Source organism: Dasypus novemcinctus, chromosome Y, assembly GCF_030445035.2.
Source record: "Dasypus novemcinctus isolate mDasNov1 chromosome Y, mDasNov1.1.hap2, whole genome shotgun sequence".
NCBI lineage: Eukaryota > Metazoa > Chordata > Mammalia > Cingulata > Dasypodidae > Dasypus > Dasypus novemcinctus.
In genome coordinates this window covers 1331318-1351427 of record NC_092216.1, presented here as the reverse complement: position 1 = coordinate 1351427, position 20110 = coordinate 1331318, and the positions used below count along the sequence as shown (strand labels likewise).

The window sequence follows — 20110 nt, the reverse complement described above, 5'->3', positions numbered from 1 at the left end:
TCTCTCTCCCTCTCACCCCAAGCCTCTCTCTCTGCCTCCCCCTCTTCTTCCATCCCCATTTTTGCCTCTCTCCTTCTCTCCCTCTCCCGCTCCTTCTCACACACGCACGATGTCCCCTGACACTGCTCCCAGAGAAGATCCAACCTCCAGTCCCAGAACAGACCGTCAAGCAAGAAAGTCCCTCTATATGATGGGGCCACGGTCCTCGGCAGGAGCAAGCCAAAGGGACTTGGGGACCGCTCCTCTGCCCACCCAGTCTTACCTGCTGGCTTGTTTGATTGTTTTCACTCAGTTTATCCTTGACCCTTGGAATTGGAGGAAATAAACTTTGCATCACAAGGAACCTAGAGAGACAAAGAAAAGGGTTTCTCCATGGACCACATTATCATACCATGAAAATGGTATCTGTCCTCCATTTGCCCATCGTGACACATGTGACTCACCAACCTAGATGGAAAGCTGCCATCGGGGGCTCGGACGGGCCAGGAGAGGCTTGGACAGGGTCCCTCAGCACACTGGCTGCAGAAGAGCCTCCCAGCTTTGTGAGGTTGGCATAGTGGTCAATTATTGTACAGATTCATTCCCCATTGACCAGCTGTGTGGGGGTGATCCTGAGATCCCGTGACCTTGCTTGAGGCTAAGGTGACTTTTCTCGGAGAGAGTTCCAGGGCCCTCAGAGGCCCCTTCAGAGAGGTAGATTGCAGGAGCGTGGATGTGTGGGCAGATCTGAGAAGGGAAGGGGTGGGCTGGGTGGGACCCCGAGGCCAAGGAGGGCGTATCAGGTGGAAATGAAGTGGAGGCGTTCCTGGAGAAGCAGGAAGGTGCCAACCCTGGGCAGCTCAGTGGAGCTCTCTTATATATGGCAGAGGTGCAGGGTCGGTGTGACCAGGACATCGGGAAAACTCAGAAACAGCATCCTGGGGCTGCCCATAGGGGAATAGGATGAGGGGCTTGTTGGATGGGTGGTAGGCAAGGCCTTTGTTGGGCGGGGTGGTGGGCTTGGGCCTCCTTGAGTGAGTGATGAGCATGATCTTCGTTGGGTAGATGGTGGGCTTGGACCTTCTTGAATGAGTGATGGCTTGGCCTTCGTTGGACAGGTGGTGGACTTGGGCCTCCTTGAATGAGTGATGGCATGGCCTTCATTGGGCAGGTGGTGGGCTTGGGCTTCCTTGAATGAGTGATGGCATGGCCTTCATTGGGTAGGTGGTGGGCTTGGGCCTCCTTGAGCTGAGTGATGGCTTGGCCTTCATTGGGTAGGTGGTGGGCTTGGGCCTCCTTGAGTGAGTGATGGCTTGGCCTTCGTTGGGCAGGTGGTGGGCTTGGGCCTCCTTGAGTGAGTGATGGCATGGCCTTCGTTGGGCAGGTGGTGGGCTTGGGCCTCCTTGAGTGAGTGATGGCATGGCCTTCGTTGGGTAGATGGTGGGTTTCGGCCTCCTTGACTGAGTGATGGGCATGAGCCTTGTTGGTTGGGGCGGGCTTGGGCTTCCTTGAATGAGTGATGGCATGGCCTTCATTGGGTAGGTGGTGGGCTTGGGCCTCCTTGAGTGAGTGATGGCTTGGCCTTCATTGGGTAGGTGGTGGGCTTGGGCCTCCTTGAGTGAGTGATGGCTTGGCCTTCGTTGGGCAGGTGGTGGGCTTGGACCTCCTTGAATGAGTGATGGCATGGCCTTCGTTGGGCAGGTGGTGGGCTTGGGCCTCCTTGAATGAGTGATGGCATGGCCTTCGTTGGGTAGGTGGTGGACATTGGCCCCCTTGAATGAGTGATGGCTTGGCCTTCGTTGGGTAGGTTGTAGGCTTGGGCCCCCTTGAATGAGTGATGGCTTGGCCTTCGTTGGGCAGGTGGTGGGCTTGGGCCCCCTTGAATGAGTGATGGCTTGGCCTTCGTTGGGTAGATGGTGGGCTTGGGCCTCCTTGAATGAGTGACGGCATGGCCTTCGTTGGGCAGGTGGTGGGCTTGGGCCTCCTTGAGTGAGTGATGGGCATGCGCCTTGTTGGATGGGGTGGGCTTGGGCCTCCTTGGAAGGTGGGTGAGTGCCACAATAGAGAAATGCGCTTTCTATCTCCTGCCCCGCATGGCAGGAATCCTGTAAGACCCTCTCTTCCACCGTGCATCTGCCAAGCCCTCGCCATCTTCCTCTCTCCCAAACCCATTTTCCACTAGAAAACCCACATACCGTCAAGCTGAGAGGACTGCGTGGAGCTTTTGTCTTTGTCTCGGTGAGGATGAAAGCATGGCTTTCTCTCGAGCATCTCTGTTTTCCTCACACTTACTGGCAACAAGGCAGCATTACATTTTTTTAAGAATTTTACGGTGGTGATATATATATCATATGAAAGATGTCTGTTTAACCTTTTTTTTTTTCTTTTAGGAGGTACCGGGGATTGAATTTGGGTCCTCATACATGGGAAGCAGGTGCTCAACCGCTTGAGCTACATCTGCTCTTCCTTGAGAGTTAGTTTTTTTGTTTGTCTGTTTGTTTTTCAGGAGGTACCAGGGATTGAACCTGGGACATTGTATATGGGAAGCTGGTGCTCAACCACCGAGCTACAGCTGCTTTCCAATGAGAGTTGGTTTATTTTGTAGGTGGGACTGAGAATGGAACCCAGGACCTAGTACCTGGTGCTCAACCACTTGAGCTACAGCCATTCCCCTAACCACTTTTAAGTAATCAAGTCTGTGGCATTAATTACATTCCCAGTGCCATCTCCACCCTCCATTACCAAATGTTTTCATCACTCCAATCAAACTCTGTGCCCATTAAGCCTTCATTCCCCATTCCCCTTTCCCCTAGCTCCATGACCTCCGTCTCAGAATTTGCTTATTGTAAGCTATTTCATAAAAGCGGAATTCTACAATAGCTGGCCTTTTCTGCCTGCTTCTTCTGCCGGTGTCGTGTTTTCGACGGCCATCCACATTGCAGCGTGGATCAGAATCTCATACCTTTTTAGGGCGGAGTACTAGTCTGCTGCCTGGGTGGACCACGTTTTCCCTCTCCCTCATCTGCCAGGCACACTCATGCCGTTCCCACGTTCTGACTCTTGTGAATGACACTGCCGTGAGCCCCGGGGTACAAGGTGTTACCTCTTAAAAAGAAACCCGATGACCAGGGCGAAGGCGACGGTTCCCAGAACCACCAGCACGTAGATGTACACGGGGCTGGAGTCTTTCTTTTCGGCACCTGGTGGGAGAGAGCGAAACCGCAGGATGAATCTACTGTCGATGATCAACAGGCTCATTACCTGGCTGGTTCTCAGATACAAACGTTTCCACTGCAGGAGAGAAACTGCCTCAAGAAACACCCTGCGTTGTAAATCCTTTGGAAAAAAAGATGTTCAGGAGACAAATGACCCTGGGAGCATGACCAGAAACAAAACAAGAAACAAACAAACAAAAAAAAACCCTCACCCAGTTGTGCCTGGATTATCGTAACCAAGTTTACTTCCCATCGCTTTATAAACATTAGCAGACAGATGTGCCATATTACAAAAAATAATAAACTTGTTAAAAGCTCTTATTCCAGGAAATTAGAAAATGGAAAAGCATCAGTTAGAAGCTGTGTCAGCTTTGTTTAAAATTATATGAATAGAACTATCTAAATCCTTGGCCCATTTTTTTTTTATTGGGTTGTTTGACTTTTCATCACTGAGTTTTAGAGGCTCTTTATGTTCAGGATTCTAGACCCTTATTTAATTTATAGTTTGCAAATACTTTCCACCATTCTTTTTTTTTTTCATTTATTTTTATTTATTTATTTTTGTCTTTATTTATTTTTTTAGTGTTACATTAAAAAAATATGAGGTCCTCATATATCCCCCACCCCCTCACCCCACTCCTCCCCCCATAACAATGACATCCTCCGTTATCATGAGACATTCATTGCATTTGGTGAATACATCTCTGAGCACCGCTGCACCTCATGGTCAATGGTCCACACCATAGCCCACACTCTCCCACAGTCCACCCAGTGTTTCCTCCATTCTTTAGCATTGTCTTTTTACTCTCTCGATGGTGTTAGTGGATGCACAAAAGATTTTAAATGTGACCAAATCCTTTTTATCTAATTTTTTCTTTTGTTGCTTGTGCTTTCTGTTCAAAGTCCAAGAATCCAGTGCCCCATCCAAGGTTGTGAGTTATTTACATACTGGTTCCCTTCAGCTTATGATTTATTACAAACTAAATATTTATAGCAATTCTACATTAGAAGTTACAAGAATAAAATTCGTGGATCTTGGATCAGGAAAAAAAAAAGAAAGCATAGAAGTACTTGCTAAAATGTTTGAAAACACGTGAACATGTTCAGAAGGGGAAAAAGGTTAGACGTTTCAAGTATCAGATTGTCTTTGCGTCTAAACCATGGAGCTGTTGCCAATAAATTTGTGGCTTTGACAGTTGCAAAATTAGAGGAAGGAAACCAGCTGAATGTGATAGTAATTGAGTTGCCTGGAAATAGCTGTCTCTTTATTAAGAATAAAGAGAGCCTGGTTGTGCAGGAAGCTTTTCCCGGAGTGACATTTTCGTTCTCTGAGGGAGGCAGGGACTTTGGGTAAATCATTCAGTTTGTCCCTTCCTGGGGTTTGAAGAGAGCTGTGCTCAGCGGCAGAGAAACACGGTTGAATTGTGCCCCTCTAAAAAAAAACAAAAAACTTTCAAGCCCTACTCCCCGTTTCATGAAAATGTCTGTCTTCGGAAATGGGGTCTTTGCAGATGGAATTGGTTAAAATGAGGTCGTCCTGGAGCGGAGTTTGTCCTATTCTGACAGGACCTGTCTTTCTCAAAGGGGGTGTTTGGACGCACACACAGAGGCAGGGGAGAAGGCAGAGAGTGGAGTGGTGGAGACACAAGCCGAGGGGCACAGAGGTGGAGACACCTCCACAAGCCGGGAGAGAGGCGCGGAGCAGATTTCCCCCCAAAGCCCCAGAAGGTGCCAACCCTGCCCGCCCCCTAACTTCAGATGGCTCGCCCCAGAATGGGAGAGAACCTGCGCCCGCTGCGTTAAGCCGCCCAGAGTGGGACACTGTGTCAGAGCCGAGGGCAGGGCCGCCCCCCTCTCCTGAGCCTTGGGGATTGGCTGGGAGGCACAGGATTCCCCCGACCTGCCCAGTTCCAAGCACGGGCCCCAGGAGAAGGGCAGGCCGGCCGGTGCCTCGGGCCCCTGGGCGGTGTCGGCCACCGCAGCTGTCCCTCAGGTCCGTCCGTCCAGCCACGAGGGAACTCCCTCCGCTCTGCACACACTTACCAAACTCTATGGGGTCACTCCAGGCTCCCCAGCGGGGTCTCCGCACATCTTCCGTTCTGATTTTCAGAGTATACTTGGCTCTGGGGTCATAGTTTGGGAAGATGTATTTATTTTCCGAATCACCACGCAAACAAATCTTTGGAGACACACGGAAAGTTAAAGAGAGTTATCGCTCATGTTGGAAAGGAGGGATGGGGTGTCTTTTTTTTTTTTTAAGAGGCAATATAGGGGGGTGGGGGGTATATGGGGACCTCATATTTTTTTAATGTAATATTTTTAAAAAAGACAAAAAAAAAGAGGCAATATAATTGCCATGCCGATGCATTTTCTTTAAACAAAACATAATTATATGGGGACCTCATATTTTTTGAATGTAATATTAAAAAAATAAAGACAGAAAAACCATAATTGTCATGGCGATGCGTTTTCTTTAAACAAAACCTCAGCACACAGGAATTTAGTAACTAAAACCTTTATTATAGATATGGTTTTCCAATAGCGATAAGGTGGAAAATGAATGGGAATGGCCAATTAAAAAAGCAGGGAAGTGTGAGCTTTTTAAAAAGTAGACTAGCTATTAGCCAGGGGATAAAAGACAAAGGAAGGTGTGTCTTTTAAGTGGCACCACTGCAATTAATACAAGATTTAAAATCACACTCGGGGGGGTATATAGGGACCTCATATTTTTCTTAATGTAATATTAAAAAAATAAATAAAAACAAAAAAATCACACACTTTCAATCAAGGCACAAAAACCATAGAATGAAAAGCACGATGCTGTTACTGAAACAAAACCTGACCATTAGTGTTATTTGAAATCTACACGATTCATGTATGCATTTACATCCTGAAAATGCTCAATGAACGTTTAAGTGAATGATTGTAATAGATGAGCCATTCATTCACCAAATAACTGTCCTGAACCCTTGGATTGTCGATATAGATGCAGAGATTAGTCACCGATTAGTAGTAGACATGTCCCAAGGATTTTAGTATCACCAAGTTCAACATCTTCTTTTCATAAAGGAAGATACTGAGGGTCAGAGAGGGGATGAGACTTAGGAAATAAAACACAAAGCTGCTTTAATGATCTGGCTCGGGGTGTCTTAAAGGAACAACTAATCTTCAATGCTTGTGGGAAAAAGAGTTTCACCTGTTGTATTGTAGATGTTGCAGCTGTTCCCTATTATTGTAGGTGATGTTGCAGTTCTAAGAGCAGACAGCTGCTCGGGAGTTTCCAATAAATAGGACGTGGAAACTAGGGTTGATGTTCTCATTTGCAGAAGCTGTAAGTCCCCTGGTCCCAGCTCTATCTCCTCTCTTGTGTCTCTCTCTGTCCTTTATTTCGTAAAGTTTCCTGTTGCCTTCCCTTGGAGCCAACCTATTGCCCAGCTGGTCGCAGCAAATGCTGGCTATAATTCTTTTGTTTACGTGGGATGGAGGCAGAGCAATAGGATGCAGTGTCAACCAGGTCTAAGCTACGTCGCTCATTTCAACAAAGGGGGGCATGAACAAACCCACTGGGCGCTCCCCCTTGGAACTGATCATTCTCTATCCTCTGGGAGATATGGCCCCCCACTATTCCAGCCAGTTCGTCCTTCCTTGTAGCCTTTCACAGTATCAGGTTACGCTACCAGACTCTCCGTAGGAACCGACGTTTAACTTACCGGTTTGGGATCGTCTCCATCTTCACTGCCCTGTGAAAACAACACAACAACAGAAGGTCCGCTTTCCTCCATCTTGACAGCGTCCTCAAGCTCCCGTCCACTCTCCCCTTTGGGTGCAGTCGCCCACCCATCTCTGGTTGCTGAAGGACCGGGGACTCCGTCGTCTTGGAGCCTGGAGCAGACGGAGCCTGCGGGGCAGTGGGCAACGCCTTCCCGCCCGGCATCTCCTGGATGCCCAGCGGGAGGCGGCGCCGGGCCTGGGGGCCAGGTGAGTGCAGCGCCCACTCCACCTGCCGCGCACCTGCTGGGGGTGCTCTCCAGCCCGGCCCCACCCACGCGGGCGCAGGGACATCACCTGCACCTGCGAGCCGTTCAGGACGACCCCGTACCTGTTGCCGGATGTCCAGTTGGTACTGCAGGTCCCAGTGGGACAGGCGGTGGTACGTCCTGGGCTTTTCCCACCTGATGAGGCAGTGAGACGTGTTGCACGTCACGGACGTGTTGGCAGGTGGACTGATCCTTTCTGTAAACGAACCCAGGACACACCCGGAGTCAGAGGTGCCGCCGCCACTGGACCACGGCTGGCCTGAAACGGACGGTCGGCAGCCGGAATGCCCACCATGGGGGGAGCCGGGGGCGGCCCTGGATGTGCTTGTCTGGGGCCACTGGCTGGACAGGCTGCTATGAGCAGACGGGAGGATGCAGGATCGGGATACAGGCTTGGAGGGAAAGAGGAGGATGCTGAGGGTCCAAGTGGGCCTGGGACTTAAGAACCAGCAGGCAAAAGGAGTTCATTGTTGTAGCTCAGATTCGAAGGAAGAAATAACTTTCACGGGGCCTGGAGCGGCCCGTGAAATCGGGCAGCCCCCGGGTGGGCAGTGGGACTGTCCCCCCCGGGAGTACCCCCCTGAAAGTGCAGCCAAGTCTGGTGGGCCAGCAGAGGAGGAAGGGCTGAAGGGGGTGGTTCTCGGAATGTTCCGGATACTGAAGGGAGATGGGGAGGTGTGGATTGTGTAGGTTCGTTTGCCTGGACCGGGGTTACCCACAGTTAGGAAGTGGGGGAAGAGGGGGTCCAGACCGTGTGGGACGGGGAGAAGGGGTCCCGAAGGCAGTTTTTCCGTGGGGGGAGAAGAGCGCGCATTTCAAAGACCGGGAGACCCTGGTGGAGGGCGGGAGGTCGACGTGCGGGATTCCCTGGGGAGGAGGGAGGTGTGGAGGGGCCCAGCGGAGACTTGGGGGTGAGGGGCTCCTCGACCCCTGACGCTGCCGGAGAAACACGGCTCGAAGCGCGCGCCTGCCGACCACGAGGAGGACGGAGTGGACACAGGGGGTAGATTCGAGGTTACGAGGGGCCGGGCAGCTGGGGGAAGGGGGAGTCGTTGCCTGGCGGGCGTAGAGGGTGTGCAAATTCTGGAAAACGTAAAACCCATTTTTTCAGCCAAGCCAAGCCACAGCAGCTCCTGTCCTAGAACCCCACGTCCCACGTTTTCAGTCTAAAAAACTTGGGGACACGTATGTGGACAGATCCCGAACCGGGCAAGAGAAGGCAGCCACATGGGGGCTCCGTAAGGGCCGAGCATCCCCCCACCCCACCTCGCAGAGCATCTGTGTGTCCATTCAGAGGTAGAGGAGAGATGCGTCCATCTGTCCTTGAGGAGATACACGTCCCCCCACGGGATGGAGAGAAGCGCCCCTCGACGTGGCAAGCCCGCAGGTGAACAGCTTCTGCCATGACCCTCCATTTACAGAGGAAGAGAAAGCAAGATTCGGAGAGCGCCGGACTTAACGGGGGCGGCTGTGCCACAGCCCCACAGACCGGGTGTCTCCAACCAGCAGAGACGGGTTCTGGAGACCAGGAGGTCCGAGCCCAGGGGGGTCCCTCCTCGAATCTTCCGTCTTCTGGTGGCTCCGGGCTCGTGGTTGCCTCTCTCCTAGCTCTGCCCCCGTCTTCTCCTCTGTGCCCCTCCTCCTCTTGTGATCGGGACACCAAAGGGCGTCAGCGCCCGCCCTATGCAGATTCTCGTCTGAAGTAATTACATCACACCACGGCATGGACACGCTTTGCTCCTAAAACCCAACTCCCCTTGCCAAGGACCACCCCGGCCGAGGGGAGCTTGGAAGCCCCTCTCCAGAGGGCAGCTCTGGGAGATGGGCCAACTCCCATCAAGTCTGGTGGTTTGTCTTCAGCTGCCTTTCTTTCTCTTTTTGAACCTTGAGGACACAGGAGAAGACAAATGGGAGTCTCTCGTGAGATGAGGATCTCAGCGCCTTCCCTTGTAAACTTTTCTGGGGCTGGAGGAAATGAGATAACGCCTTCGAGAGTCGCTTGGAAACCTCATAGTTCCTGTGCCGTGGAGGGTCTCATGATAGAGACGTCCCGCCTGTAAACGTAGGAGGGTTTCCTTTCGTCACCGCTGACCCCAGCAGCCGCCTCTTCTGTCCCCTGCTCTTGGCTGAGGCCACCACGGAGACACTGGTTGTCTCCAGCGGGTGTCCCTCTCCCATGCTGCCCGTCTCCCCATCGCGCCTCCAGCTTCTCTCGCTGCGGTGCCTCAGAGCATGAAGTCCTCGATGGCAGATGTCCTCCCACCAAGTTCCCCCGTTTCTCACCCAGCTCCTTAGAGACATCTCAACCGTTCTGTGGAAGCTAAACCCTGTGTCAGCCCAGTAACGTCTCCAGAGATGGCCCCGGAACCTGCAAATAGGTGGTCTGGTGTGCAAAGGGACTTGGCAGATGGGTTGAAGGGAGGGATCTTGAGACAGGGAGGCGCTTTGGCCCCGATGTTTTAACAAGGGTTCTTATAAAAGTGGGGTAGGAGAGAAGAATCAGGGGTGGAAATGTGATGGTGGAAGAGAGGTTGCCACGAGGCGCTTTGGAGTTGAAGGAAGGGCCATGGACCAAGGAAAGCACATGGCTTCTAGAAGCTTCTACATGCAGGGGAATGAATTCTCCCCTCGAGCTTCAGAAGGATCAGGCTCCACTAACACCTTCCTTTTAGTCCCCTAGACTCAAGTCAGACTTCTGACTTTCAGACTGTAAGGTAGTAAGTGCGTGCTGCTTTAAAGGACGCACATGGTGTCATTTGTTACAGCGGCAAGAGGATACTCATTCAGTGACTCAGGTAATTCCTCCTCAAGTATGTTCGTTCCCTTCCCAGCTCAGCCAACCTCCATCGCTGTGCTATTTTTTTTTCTCTCTTTATTTTTTTAAATATTAAATTAAAAAAAATATGAGGTCTCAATATATCCCCCACCCCCCTCACCCCACTCCTCCCACATCGACAACCTCTTCCATCATCATGGGACATTCATTGCACTTGGTGAATATATTTTGGAGCACTGCTGCCCCACGTGGATAGTGGTTTACAATGTAGTTTAGACTCTCCCCCAGTCCACCCAGTGGGCCATGGCAGGACACACAATGTCCAGCATCTGTCCCTGCAGCGCCACCCAGGACAACCCCAAGTCTTGAAACTGGCCCCACATCACATCTCTTCTTCCCTCTCCCTGCCCTCAGCAGCCACCGTGGCCACTGTCTCCACATCAGTGCTACAACTTGCTGTGCTATTTTTAATCGCTTGCTTAGCTGGTGCCTCAGCTGAGGTATGAGTTCTGTGTGGGCAGCGACCACCCTTCACTCACAGTAGATGCTCCATGGTTCCTTGTTGAGTGAAAGAGGGAAGGAGCGATTGCACAGAGCTGGGTGCGAATCTCGCCTTCTCCCTGTACTAGAGGGGTGGCCTCGGGCAGTGGAATGTCCATGTTTTCCTTCCTGCTTTGGGACACAGGGGTGAGTGCAGGGTGCCCCTTCGGGGGGAGTGTGCAGGGATTCAGTGCTTGCTGGTGTTTCAGGCTTGTCATTATCACAGGGGTGCCCTCACGCCCTTGGACCACCTTCTGTGGTCCCAGAGCCCCAAAGAGACTTGTCCAAGCCCTAACCCCAGCACCTGCAAGTGTGACTTTATTTGGAAATTGGGTCTTTGAAGATGGAATTAACAAAGATGAGGCCACCTGGGAAAAGGGTGAGCTTTAATCCACTAAGACTGACTCCCTTTAAGAAGAGAAGAATTTGGATGCAGAAGCAGATGGAAACCGGGGAGATGGGCAATGTGAGATGGAGGGATGCACCCACGAGCCAAGGAGGGGCGGCAAACAAGAGAAGTTGGAAGGGGCAGGAAAGACCCCCCCTGTAGCACTTCCGGAAGGAACGCGGCCCTGCCCAAACCTCGAGTTCCTACTTTTGGACTTCCAGAGCTGGAGGAGAATAAATTTCTGCTGTTTGGAGCCCTCCAGCTGTCGTGCTTGCACACAACAGCCTCGGACAACCCCCCAAGAAGTGGAAGTGGTAAAATGTAGGTCCTCGTTCTCACCGATTTCCTGGAGCGACAAAAACAAATCCGAGAACTGGATTCCCACTTGCTGGCTGGTACCGTTCACCAGGAAGTAATTGTGGAATGTGAGATACTGGAGGTCGTCGAAGTGGCACGCAACGTGAGTGCCGGAATCGCTCCTGTAGTGTGGACATTCTGTCTCCTCTTTCCTGCAAGAGTCCAGAGATTTTCGAGAACGAGCAGGGCATTTTTTTCCTCCCTTCCCCGTATCCTCCTTGAATTTTTGCACTCCCTCAGCACTTACTCGGAGGCTCGTACATATAAGAAATACTGGATGTCGCCCGGGGCAGCTGGTCCCTTCTCCCAGGTGCAGTTCATAAAACGCGCATCGTAGATAAAACAGGAGATGTTCTGCGGGGCCGTGCCCTCCCCACCTGGGGAGAGGCGGACACAGAAGGGTTTGTCCATAAAGATTGAGAGGGGCTCGGTTTTCAGGCTGGCGGGGCGGGAAAGCGTGACCGTCGTGCTTTCCCTACCTGAATTTGGATAGTTCAGTCTTCCCATGAAGAGGCTCTGGTTGATGGTCATTTTAACCTCAAAAGTCACTCCGTCGCTGAGCGGAAGGGGTGAGAAGGTGCAGTGACATGCTTTCGCCTCGGGCTGCAAAGTGGCAATTGGCCTGGATTATGGACCGGGCTTCTAGTCTGTTCTCAGAGGTGTGTGACCCCCTGATGCCAGCTTGCCCCCACTTTTCAAAGCCCCTCAGTGCACCTGCCCGCTGGCGACCCAGGGGAGCCTCGCCCTGATAGTCCACAGTGGCTCTGAGAATATCAGGACACAGCTCACATGCATGGACATGCCCCCCCCCCGCCCCACGGACCTTGTTCAATTGCAGCTGGACCTTCTCCGCATCTCCAACAAGCTCCCCCAGGCACTGCTACAGCTGCTAGAGAGCCACGGTTTGCACAGCAAGTCCTAAACCAAACTTCCACGGAGCCAACTACACCCTCTTCTAGGCTTTTGAGATTTTTTCCCCCTACCCAATATCCAGCGTTCACCCACCAGAGGAATATTTACACTGCATGCAATGTACCTATTTTGTTTTCATCGCAACGACAGGGCTAATGATACTTTTTTCCTCAGGATTAAGTTGATCCTTTAAAGCAGCTGTTCTTGGGTTCACTGCCATGCCAGTTGGCCATTCTTTGGAGCTGGTGTTTCTGTGTGATGGAGCTGGACTCAGATGGGATCTCTTTTCACAAGCCTTTCATGCTACTTTACTGGAATTGTAGTTGGTGCTGGCGTTTAAGATATATCTAGGAGATCTGAATCTCTGGACTGACAATATGATAGCCAGGCCCTGAGCCTCAACAGACTTCAGCTCCTACACTCTGGTTTATTGGACTTACCCCACTCAGCTAACATGGAGTTGAAGAATGTCAACCACCACACCAGGGAGCCTAGGGTGCCTACAGCTGCAAGCAGGGGAATTGCAACCATCATCCATGTGGAATCTAAGCCCCCTCTTGACATAGATGTGGAGTGGACACAACCAAGCCAAGGTCCACAGGAAGGAGGAATAAGTAAGGATTAGAGTGGACTCATTGATATTCTATTCATGAACTATTGTGGTTAATAATCGAGAAAATTTGGCATTGGTGTGGAAAAAGTGGCCATGGTGGCTGCTGGGTGCGGGGAATGGGAGGAAGAGATGAGATGTGGAGGCGTTTTCGGGACTTGGAGTTGTCCTGCGTGGTGCTCCAGGGACAATTGCCGGACATTGTATGTCCGCCCATGGCCCAGTGGATGGAACGTGGGAGAGTGTGGGCTATGGTGTGGACCACAGGCCATGGGGTGCAGCGATGCCCAGAGATGTACTCACCAGATGCAATGGATGTGTCATGAGGATGGGGGAGAGTGTTCCTGTGGGGGGAGTGGTGGGGTGGGGGTGAATGGGGACCTCATAGTTTTTGAATGTAATATATTTTTTAAAATGAATAAATTGAGTAGAAATTGGGGAAAAAAAGAGATAAAAAAAAATAAAGCAGGTGTTGTTAACCAGCAATCTGTGAGCTTCAATTTAAATGTGAAAAACCCATTATTCTTGGGGAGATGTGATAGATTATTAAAAAATACACCTTAATAGACAAAATTATACTGAAAAAGAACAAAACAAGGAGATATCCATTTCTATATTTAAAAACATTACGAATCTACATTTATTAAAATAGTGTCCTATTGACATAAAGGTAAACATCTAAAGTGATAGAATTTATACTTCAGAAATAAACCTATATATACATATATAATTTATTTATTTGGTATAATCACAGTGCTGTGAATTCATGTCTATCATTAGTAGAATATTTTCATTAAGAGGTGAGAAATGTTCTTGTTTGATTCTTTGTTTTTTGTTTATTATTGTATTTATTCTTTTAAATGGGCTATGAGATTTTGATAAGCATTCATTGTATTTCTGAACGTTTTGAGGGTAGAATTGCCACCTTAACTATATTAAGTCTGACATTCCCTTAAATGGGATATCTTACTGTTTAAAAAAAAAAATACATAGTATAGTGTGGACTTAGTAAGGGGTTTGGGGTCTTCATCTGACAGGCAAAGGGGTTAAATGATCTTTGACGTTGCAAACAAATAAAAGGCTACCATTGCAGGCAGGTGGTCAGTTTCCCTAAGGGACATCAGCCTGCAGGGACAATAATGTTTGAGATTCACTGCGTTGGCTGTTGAATCCCCTTCAAACTCTTCCCTGGAAAATCCGGGGACACCTGGGGACTGCCCATGGCCTCCACAAGCTACCCTGCTGCTCCAGGGCTCTGCGGCCCCGTCCCCAGGTCTGCCCAGCAAGGCTGCGACTGCCCGGCCGTCCCCACGTCCCCTCGCTGGGGGCGGGAGTGGAGGAGCCGGCTGGTGTCCCGCCCCCTCTAGGGGCGTCAGGCTCTGGCTGGGGGCCCTTCCTTGCCGTGGACCCCCGAATCCCTCACTCTGCAGCTGCCTCGTTCCCTGGAGCCACCTGTGCGCAGAGCTGCACTGAGATCTGTAGCCAGGTAAGCTCACCCGCTTCTGCCCGTTTCTAGTTTCAGGTCCTGCAGGCAGAGCTTTCAGGGTACCTTATAACTAGCAGATCTCTCTCTCTCTCTCTCTCTCTCTCTCTCTCTCTCTCTCTCTCTCTCTCTCTCTCTCTCTCTCTCACCACCTCTTGCTCACCTCCTCCCCATCCTCTTTCTTTAACCTTGGCAAAAGTCCATGAGCACAGAGACCAAAAGACACATCTGATGCTGCTCTCTGGTTGTCTCTCCCTCCTTCCTCTGCAAGCCCAGCTCATGGAACAGGCCAAACACGGCTCCTCTCTCCTTTCTCTTGCGACCTTTTCCAAGGGATTTCTCTGTGCCCAAGGGAGCTAGACGCTAAACACACCTTACACCCGAGGCAGCTTTGCCGGTGCAGGTAGAGCCAGAGCTCCCCAATTTGCCCCTCGGCCATGCACATGTTTTTAATTCTATCTAGATTGGGAATTGGGCACACAAAGTCTGTCTTACCTTCTTTTTAAACGGTCCCTCTTTGTGAATCATGAAACATGCAACGTTGGTAGCATTTTCTTGGCATTCCCAAGATAATTTCCATTCCCTGGGGTCAAACGTCATGTTTAGGTTCCTGGTTGTAAGATCTGCAAAGGGTAGGGAGAGGAGTGGATTCTGAAATTACTCGTGCGGTTGCCACGTTGTCTGACCATCACATCTGAACCTTGTAAGTGAAGCTCAGGACCTCTGCAGGAAACTAATTCCCAGGAGGGTGAATACACAGAGGGCAACCGCCAGAGAAGACAGAAAAATAAAAAAACTCTGACCCACCACCTGCAGTGGCCAGCCCAGGAAGCCAGTTCATGCACCCTGTAACAATCAGCCCCAAGTATCCAGGACTTGTTCACTCCCTGAGAGTTTCCCGAATTTTTGTCCCAACGTCTAACTTAGTGCCAGGCGGAGAAAGCCAAATATGCTCCCCCCTAACCCGTCGCATAGGGGGCCCCAAATCTGGCAAGCTGCCTCCAGCTTCTCCCCACCAATGGTTTCGAATCAAGGTACACCTAAAGTCTTACCTTTTCTGCTACGGTGCTTTCCCACTCCCCCACTTGCCTTGGAGGCTCTGCGCAGTGCAAGGGATGGTGGCCAACTCCCTTGTTGGATAAAGCCAGTGCTGAATAAAGACCTCTGCTTCTTTCCATTTTGGGGGGGTCTTTGTCCATTTCTACATTCTCCCTCTCATCACCTATGCAGCCGTTGGATATGGTTATGAATTCCAAAAATAGATATTGGATTTTGTTTGTCATCTGGTCTGTACCTGGGCGTGATTAAGTTACGATTAGGGCTTTGATTGGGCCACGTCATTAGGGCACTGAGTCCTCACCAATTGGTGGGTGGGGACTTATAGATAAAAGACATGGCAGAGGACAGAGTTGGGGGTTTTTGATGTTGGTGTTTTGATGTTGGAGTTTGATGCTGAAGACTTAAGCCACAGGAAGTAAACAGAAGCAAGACCCAGGAAGAGAGGAACCTTGAGCCCAGGAAGAAGCAAGCCCTGGGAAGAGAGGAACCCTGAACCCAGAGAGAGGCAAGACCCTGGAAGGGAGGAACCCAGGAAGCCTGAGCCCTCGCAGACGTCGGCCGCCATCTTGCGCCAACACGTGAAAATAGACTTTGGCGAGGGAAGTAACTTATGCTTTATGGCCTGGGATCTGTAAGCTCCTACCCCACATAAATACCCTGTATAAAAATCAACCCATTTCTGGTATTTGCATCAGCACCCCTTTGGCTGACAAATACAACCTGTCACCCAGATGGCCCCTTTTTCCTCTCTCCTTCCACGCCCCCTCCCCATCTCTGCATTTGCCCCCTGCTTCCATGTTTCCTTGCATCTCTTTCTAGGTCTCCAGTGGCTAAAACCAAAGGTCAGTTTCCATCCCAAGTTTCTCATTACCCCATACTCCGTTATAGTTCTTGGAGGTCTCTCCATCCTCAAATTCACACATCATTTCTGGGAAGAAAAACCAAGTATTCTCTTGGCCTGGGTCCTCCCACCTTACCCCTTTGCCCTTAAGTTTATACCCACATGCAAAAGGGGTGGGGAAAGTTTGAAGTCAGGCGCATCTTACACCTGAGCATCTTCAGAGCCAGCCATCCACAAGAGCTGGACTCACTTAATGCACCTTTGTATCACCTGATGGGTTTCAACAGGTTCTCAGCAGAGCAGAGGAACGGGAAGTAGACACCCAAACCTACACTCTAACCTGTCTTGTTTCTCAGGGTGACAAAAAAGTAGGGTGTTTCCATGGTCTACCTGTGCAAATCAGAGCTACTTTCAGATGGACAGGTGTGGGTCTGCCCGCTCACCAGCTGTGTGACTTTCCAGCTAGCTTATCCTTTGTGTTCCCTACTCCACCTTTTTTTTTTTTCAAATAAAATAAAGTGTCTCTTGATGAAAGGACATAAAAGAGACTTGCACATCAAGAGTTCTTAAACAGTCACTGGGGAGTGGTCCCTGAGAATATATATATAGATATATATATTATTAAGGAGATACCAGGAAATGAACACAGAACCACTGAGCTACATCCACTTCCAAGCAAGAGTTGGTTTTCTTCTTGGTTTGTTTTTTGTTTTCAGGAGGGTACCAGGGATTTGAACCTGGGACCTCGTACATGGGAAGAACATTTTGGGGGGATAGGACGTCTTCCTTCTCCTGCCCTGACAATGCTTTACCTGGACAACAGGTGAGTTCTTGGAGGAAACAGGCTTTCTCCAAGCAGCCCCCCCCCCACGACCGTGGTCCCCAATTCCCTCTCCATACGAGAACACACGTTTTCACAAACGCCCCAGCAAACTTCTTAGGGCTCAGTCATCCACACCCCAAAACATTCAGGATATCCTTCAAGACTTATTGTGTTTTCACCTCTTCCCCGCCTAAAACCGCGATGGTCTGATTATCGATGAGTGCCTGCAGGGCGGTGATCTTTTCTTGCCCTCGCGTTGCCATTGACTCAGTCTCCTTTAGCATGTGCTAGCACCTCAATGGTCACCACCTTCTTTTTTTTAGTTCCTTCTTTATTTTCTTTTAAATGTTACATTAAAAAAATATGAGGTTTCCCATATACCCCATCCCCCATCTCCCCACTCCTCCCACATCAACCTCTTTCATCGTTGTGGCACATTCGTTGCATTTGGTGAATACATCTTGGAAGCACTGCTGCACTGCCTGGATTATAGTTTACATTGTAGTTGACACTCTCCCCAGTCCACCCACTGGGCCATGGCAGGACACACAATGTGTCACCACCTTCTTTTACGGGGTCCCCAGCCTCCTCTGTGCAAGGCAGAGTGGAGGGAAGAGAACAGCTGGCCCTCGGTTTACACACCGGCTGTATGCCCCTTGTAGAGTCCGCAGGGCGTGCGGTGACGGCGTGAGAGGACACGTTGGAGAACCTAGCACGTGGCACGTCCTCGGGCTCCTACACCTGTGTGGCCACACCCCGCTCGCCCCGCCGCTCGCTCTCGGCTCTCGCAAGCCGTCCACACCCGATCCCCACCATCCCGAGGCCCCTTCCCCAGGGCTGCGGCTGGGGTCAAGGGTCCTTTTCTGCTGGGGGGACCACAGCCCTCCCTGAGTCAGCCGCCTGACTCCCGTGCTCTCCTGCGCTCCCCTGGCTGGGATGTCTCAGGTTCCTTAGGGGAGCTCACGGCTACTCCCCCCGCTGCTGCATCCACTCCTGCCCCAGCCCTGACACCCCAACCCCTCCCCCAGCCCTGAGAACCCCCAGCCCTGAGACCCCCTAGCTCGTAGACCCCCAGCCTTGAGACCCCCAGCCCTCTCCCAGCCATGAGACCCCCCAGCCCTGAGACCCCCAGCCCTGAGAATCCCAGCTGTGAGACACCCTAGCTCGTAGACCTCCAGCCCTGAGACCCCCAGCCCTGAGATTCCCCAGCCCTGAGACCCCCCAGCCCTGAGATCCTTTAGTTCAGAGACCCCCAGCCCTCCCCAAGCCCTGAGACCTCCCAGCCCTGAGACCCCCAGCCCTAAAACCCCGCCAGCCCTGAAATCCCCTAGCCCTGAGACACCCCCCCCAGCCCTGAGGACCCCAACCCTGAGATCCTCCAGCCCTGAGACCCCCCAGCCCTGAGACCTCAGCCCTCCCTCCAGCCATGAGACCCTCCAGCTCTGAGAACTCCTAGCCCAGAGACCCCCCAAACCCTCCCCCCCAGCCTGAGAACCCCCAGCCCTGAGACTCCTCAGCCCTGAGAACCCCTGGTCCTGAGACACCCCCCCAGCCATGAGACCCCCAGCCCTGAGATGCCCAGCACTGAGACCCCCCCAGAGCTCCCCCCAACCCTGAGACGCCCCCATCCCTGAGACCACCCCCCATGAGACCCCCAGGCCTGAGACCTCCCTCCCGAGACCCCCCAGCCCTTTCCACCTCCCCCAGCTGCAAACTGCTCCCCGCCCCCGCGCCTCTCTCTCTGGCATGGTGGGCGACTCCAGCCCCTTGCCTGCCTGCCTGGGGGTGACCCCTCTGCAGGAGCAGGGGTCAGCAGTCAGGGCACAGCTTTATGGGGCTGCCCCAGGGCTTGCTCTCTCCTCCCCCCCAAACACACACGCACAACTCACGCACGCACGCACAGACACCAGGAGCGCACACTCACATGAAGACTCACACGCTGTACACTCGACCTCAGGCAAACACACGTTCTGCGCATGGGGGGCGTCCCTCCAGGCAGGGGGTCCCAGGGAGCGACACGCGCGCCCACGCGCAGTCGCTCATCCCTCCCGCACATCTGCACACACTCATGCACACACCCACACACACACGGAAACCACTTCCCTCCACACACGCTCCTAGGCGGCGCCCACGCTCCCACACGCAGGGCGCACCGCGTCTCTTCCTCAGCCCCACACCCGGTCATCCACCTGCAGCTCCTCGAGGCACACCACACCTAGCCACACGCATAGACACGCACAGCCACACGCACGCAGTTACAGCCGCACACACAGGCATAGGCACACAGTCACACACACTTCCACACAGTCACACACATGCAGTTATACTCATAAACACACATGGACACAAACACAAGCACACACAGCCGCACCTATAAACACACACAAACATCTAAACACACGGTCACACATGCCATCGCACAGTCACACACAGCCACACACTCCACACACAAACACACACATAGCCACGCATAAACACAATCACACAAATAAAACACATGCATCTCACACATAATCACACACACATACACAGCCACACAAAATCACACACATGTTCACACACACAGAAACACACATGCAGTCACACAGTCACATACATAAACACTCTAAATACACACACAATCACACATATACACACAGTCACACACTCACACAAGCCACATACAGCTACACGAAATCACACACACAATTATACACACAAACACACATGCACTTACACACACAGTTCCATACATAAACACACTGAATGCACACACATAAAGTCATACACATACAGTCACACAGTCGCACACAGACAAAATCACACACACAATTACACACACAGAGTCACACACATAAACACACTAAATACACACAAAATCACACACATACACACAGTTGCACATAGCCACACAAAATCACACGACACAATTACACACATAAACACACGTGCTGCAGTCACACACAGTCACAGTCACACACTGAATACACACACTCACACACAGTCACACACACAGCCACACAAAATCATACACACAATTACACACAGAATCACACGTGCAGCCCCACACATAGTCCCCCCACACATACACATACACACACTCACACTCAA

General features: G+C 51.4%; 1 protein-coding gene across 2 annotated transcripts in view; it reads right to left on the bottom strand.

The window, feature by feature from the left end:
• Nucleotides 1-20110, bottom strand: part of LOC101416025 (granulocyte-macrophage colony-stimulating factor receptor subunit alpha) — a 579672-nt gene that overhangs the window by 548916 nt on the left and 10646 nt on the right. Inside the window, exons 3-10 of one of the 2 annotated variants that reach the window (XM_071213446.1) lie at nt 14793-14920; nt 11772-11895; nt 11540-11669; nt 11275-11444; nt 7294-7427; nt 6905-6934; nt 3083-3179; nt 258-344 (exon numbers count right to left, since the gene is read on the bottom strand). In XM_071213446.1, coding sequence (XP_071069547.1) covers nt 334-344; nt 3083-3179; nt 6905-6934; nt 7294-7427; nt 11275-11444; nt 11540-11669; nt 11772-11895; nt 14793-14920 — 824 coding nt within the window. In that variant the 3' untranslated portion in view covers nt 258-333. Of the gene's footprint in view, nt 1-257; nt 345-3082; nt 3180-6904; nt 6935-7293; nt 7428-11274; nt 11445-11539; nt 11670-11771; nt 11896-14792; nt 14921-20110 lie in introns of those variants that run through there. The other variant, XM_071213447.1, reaches the window with a different exon arrangement.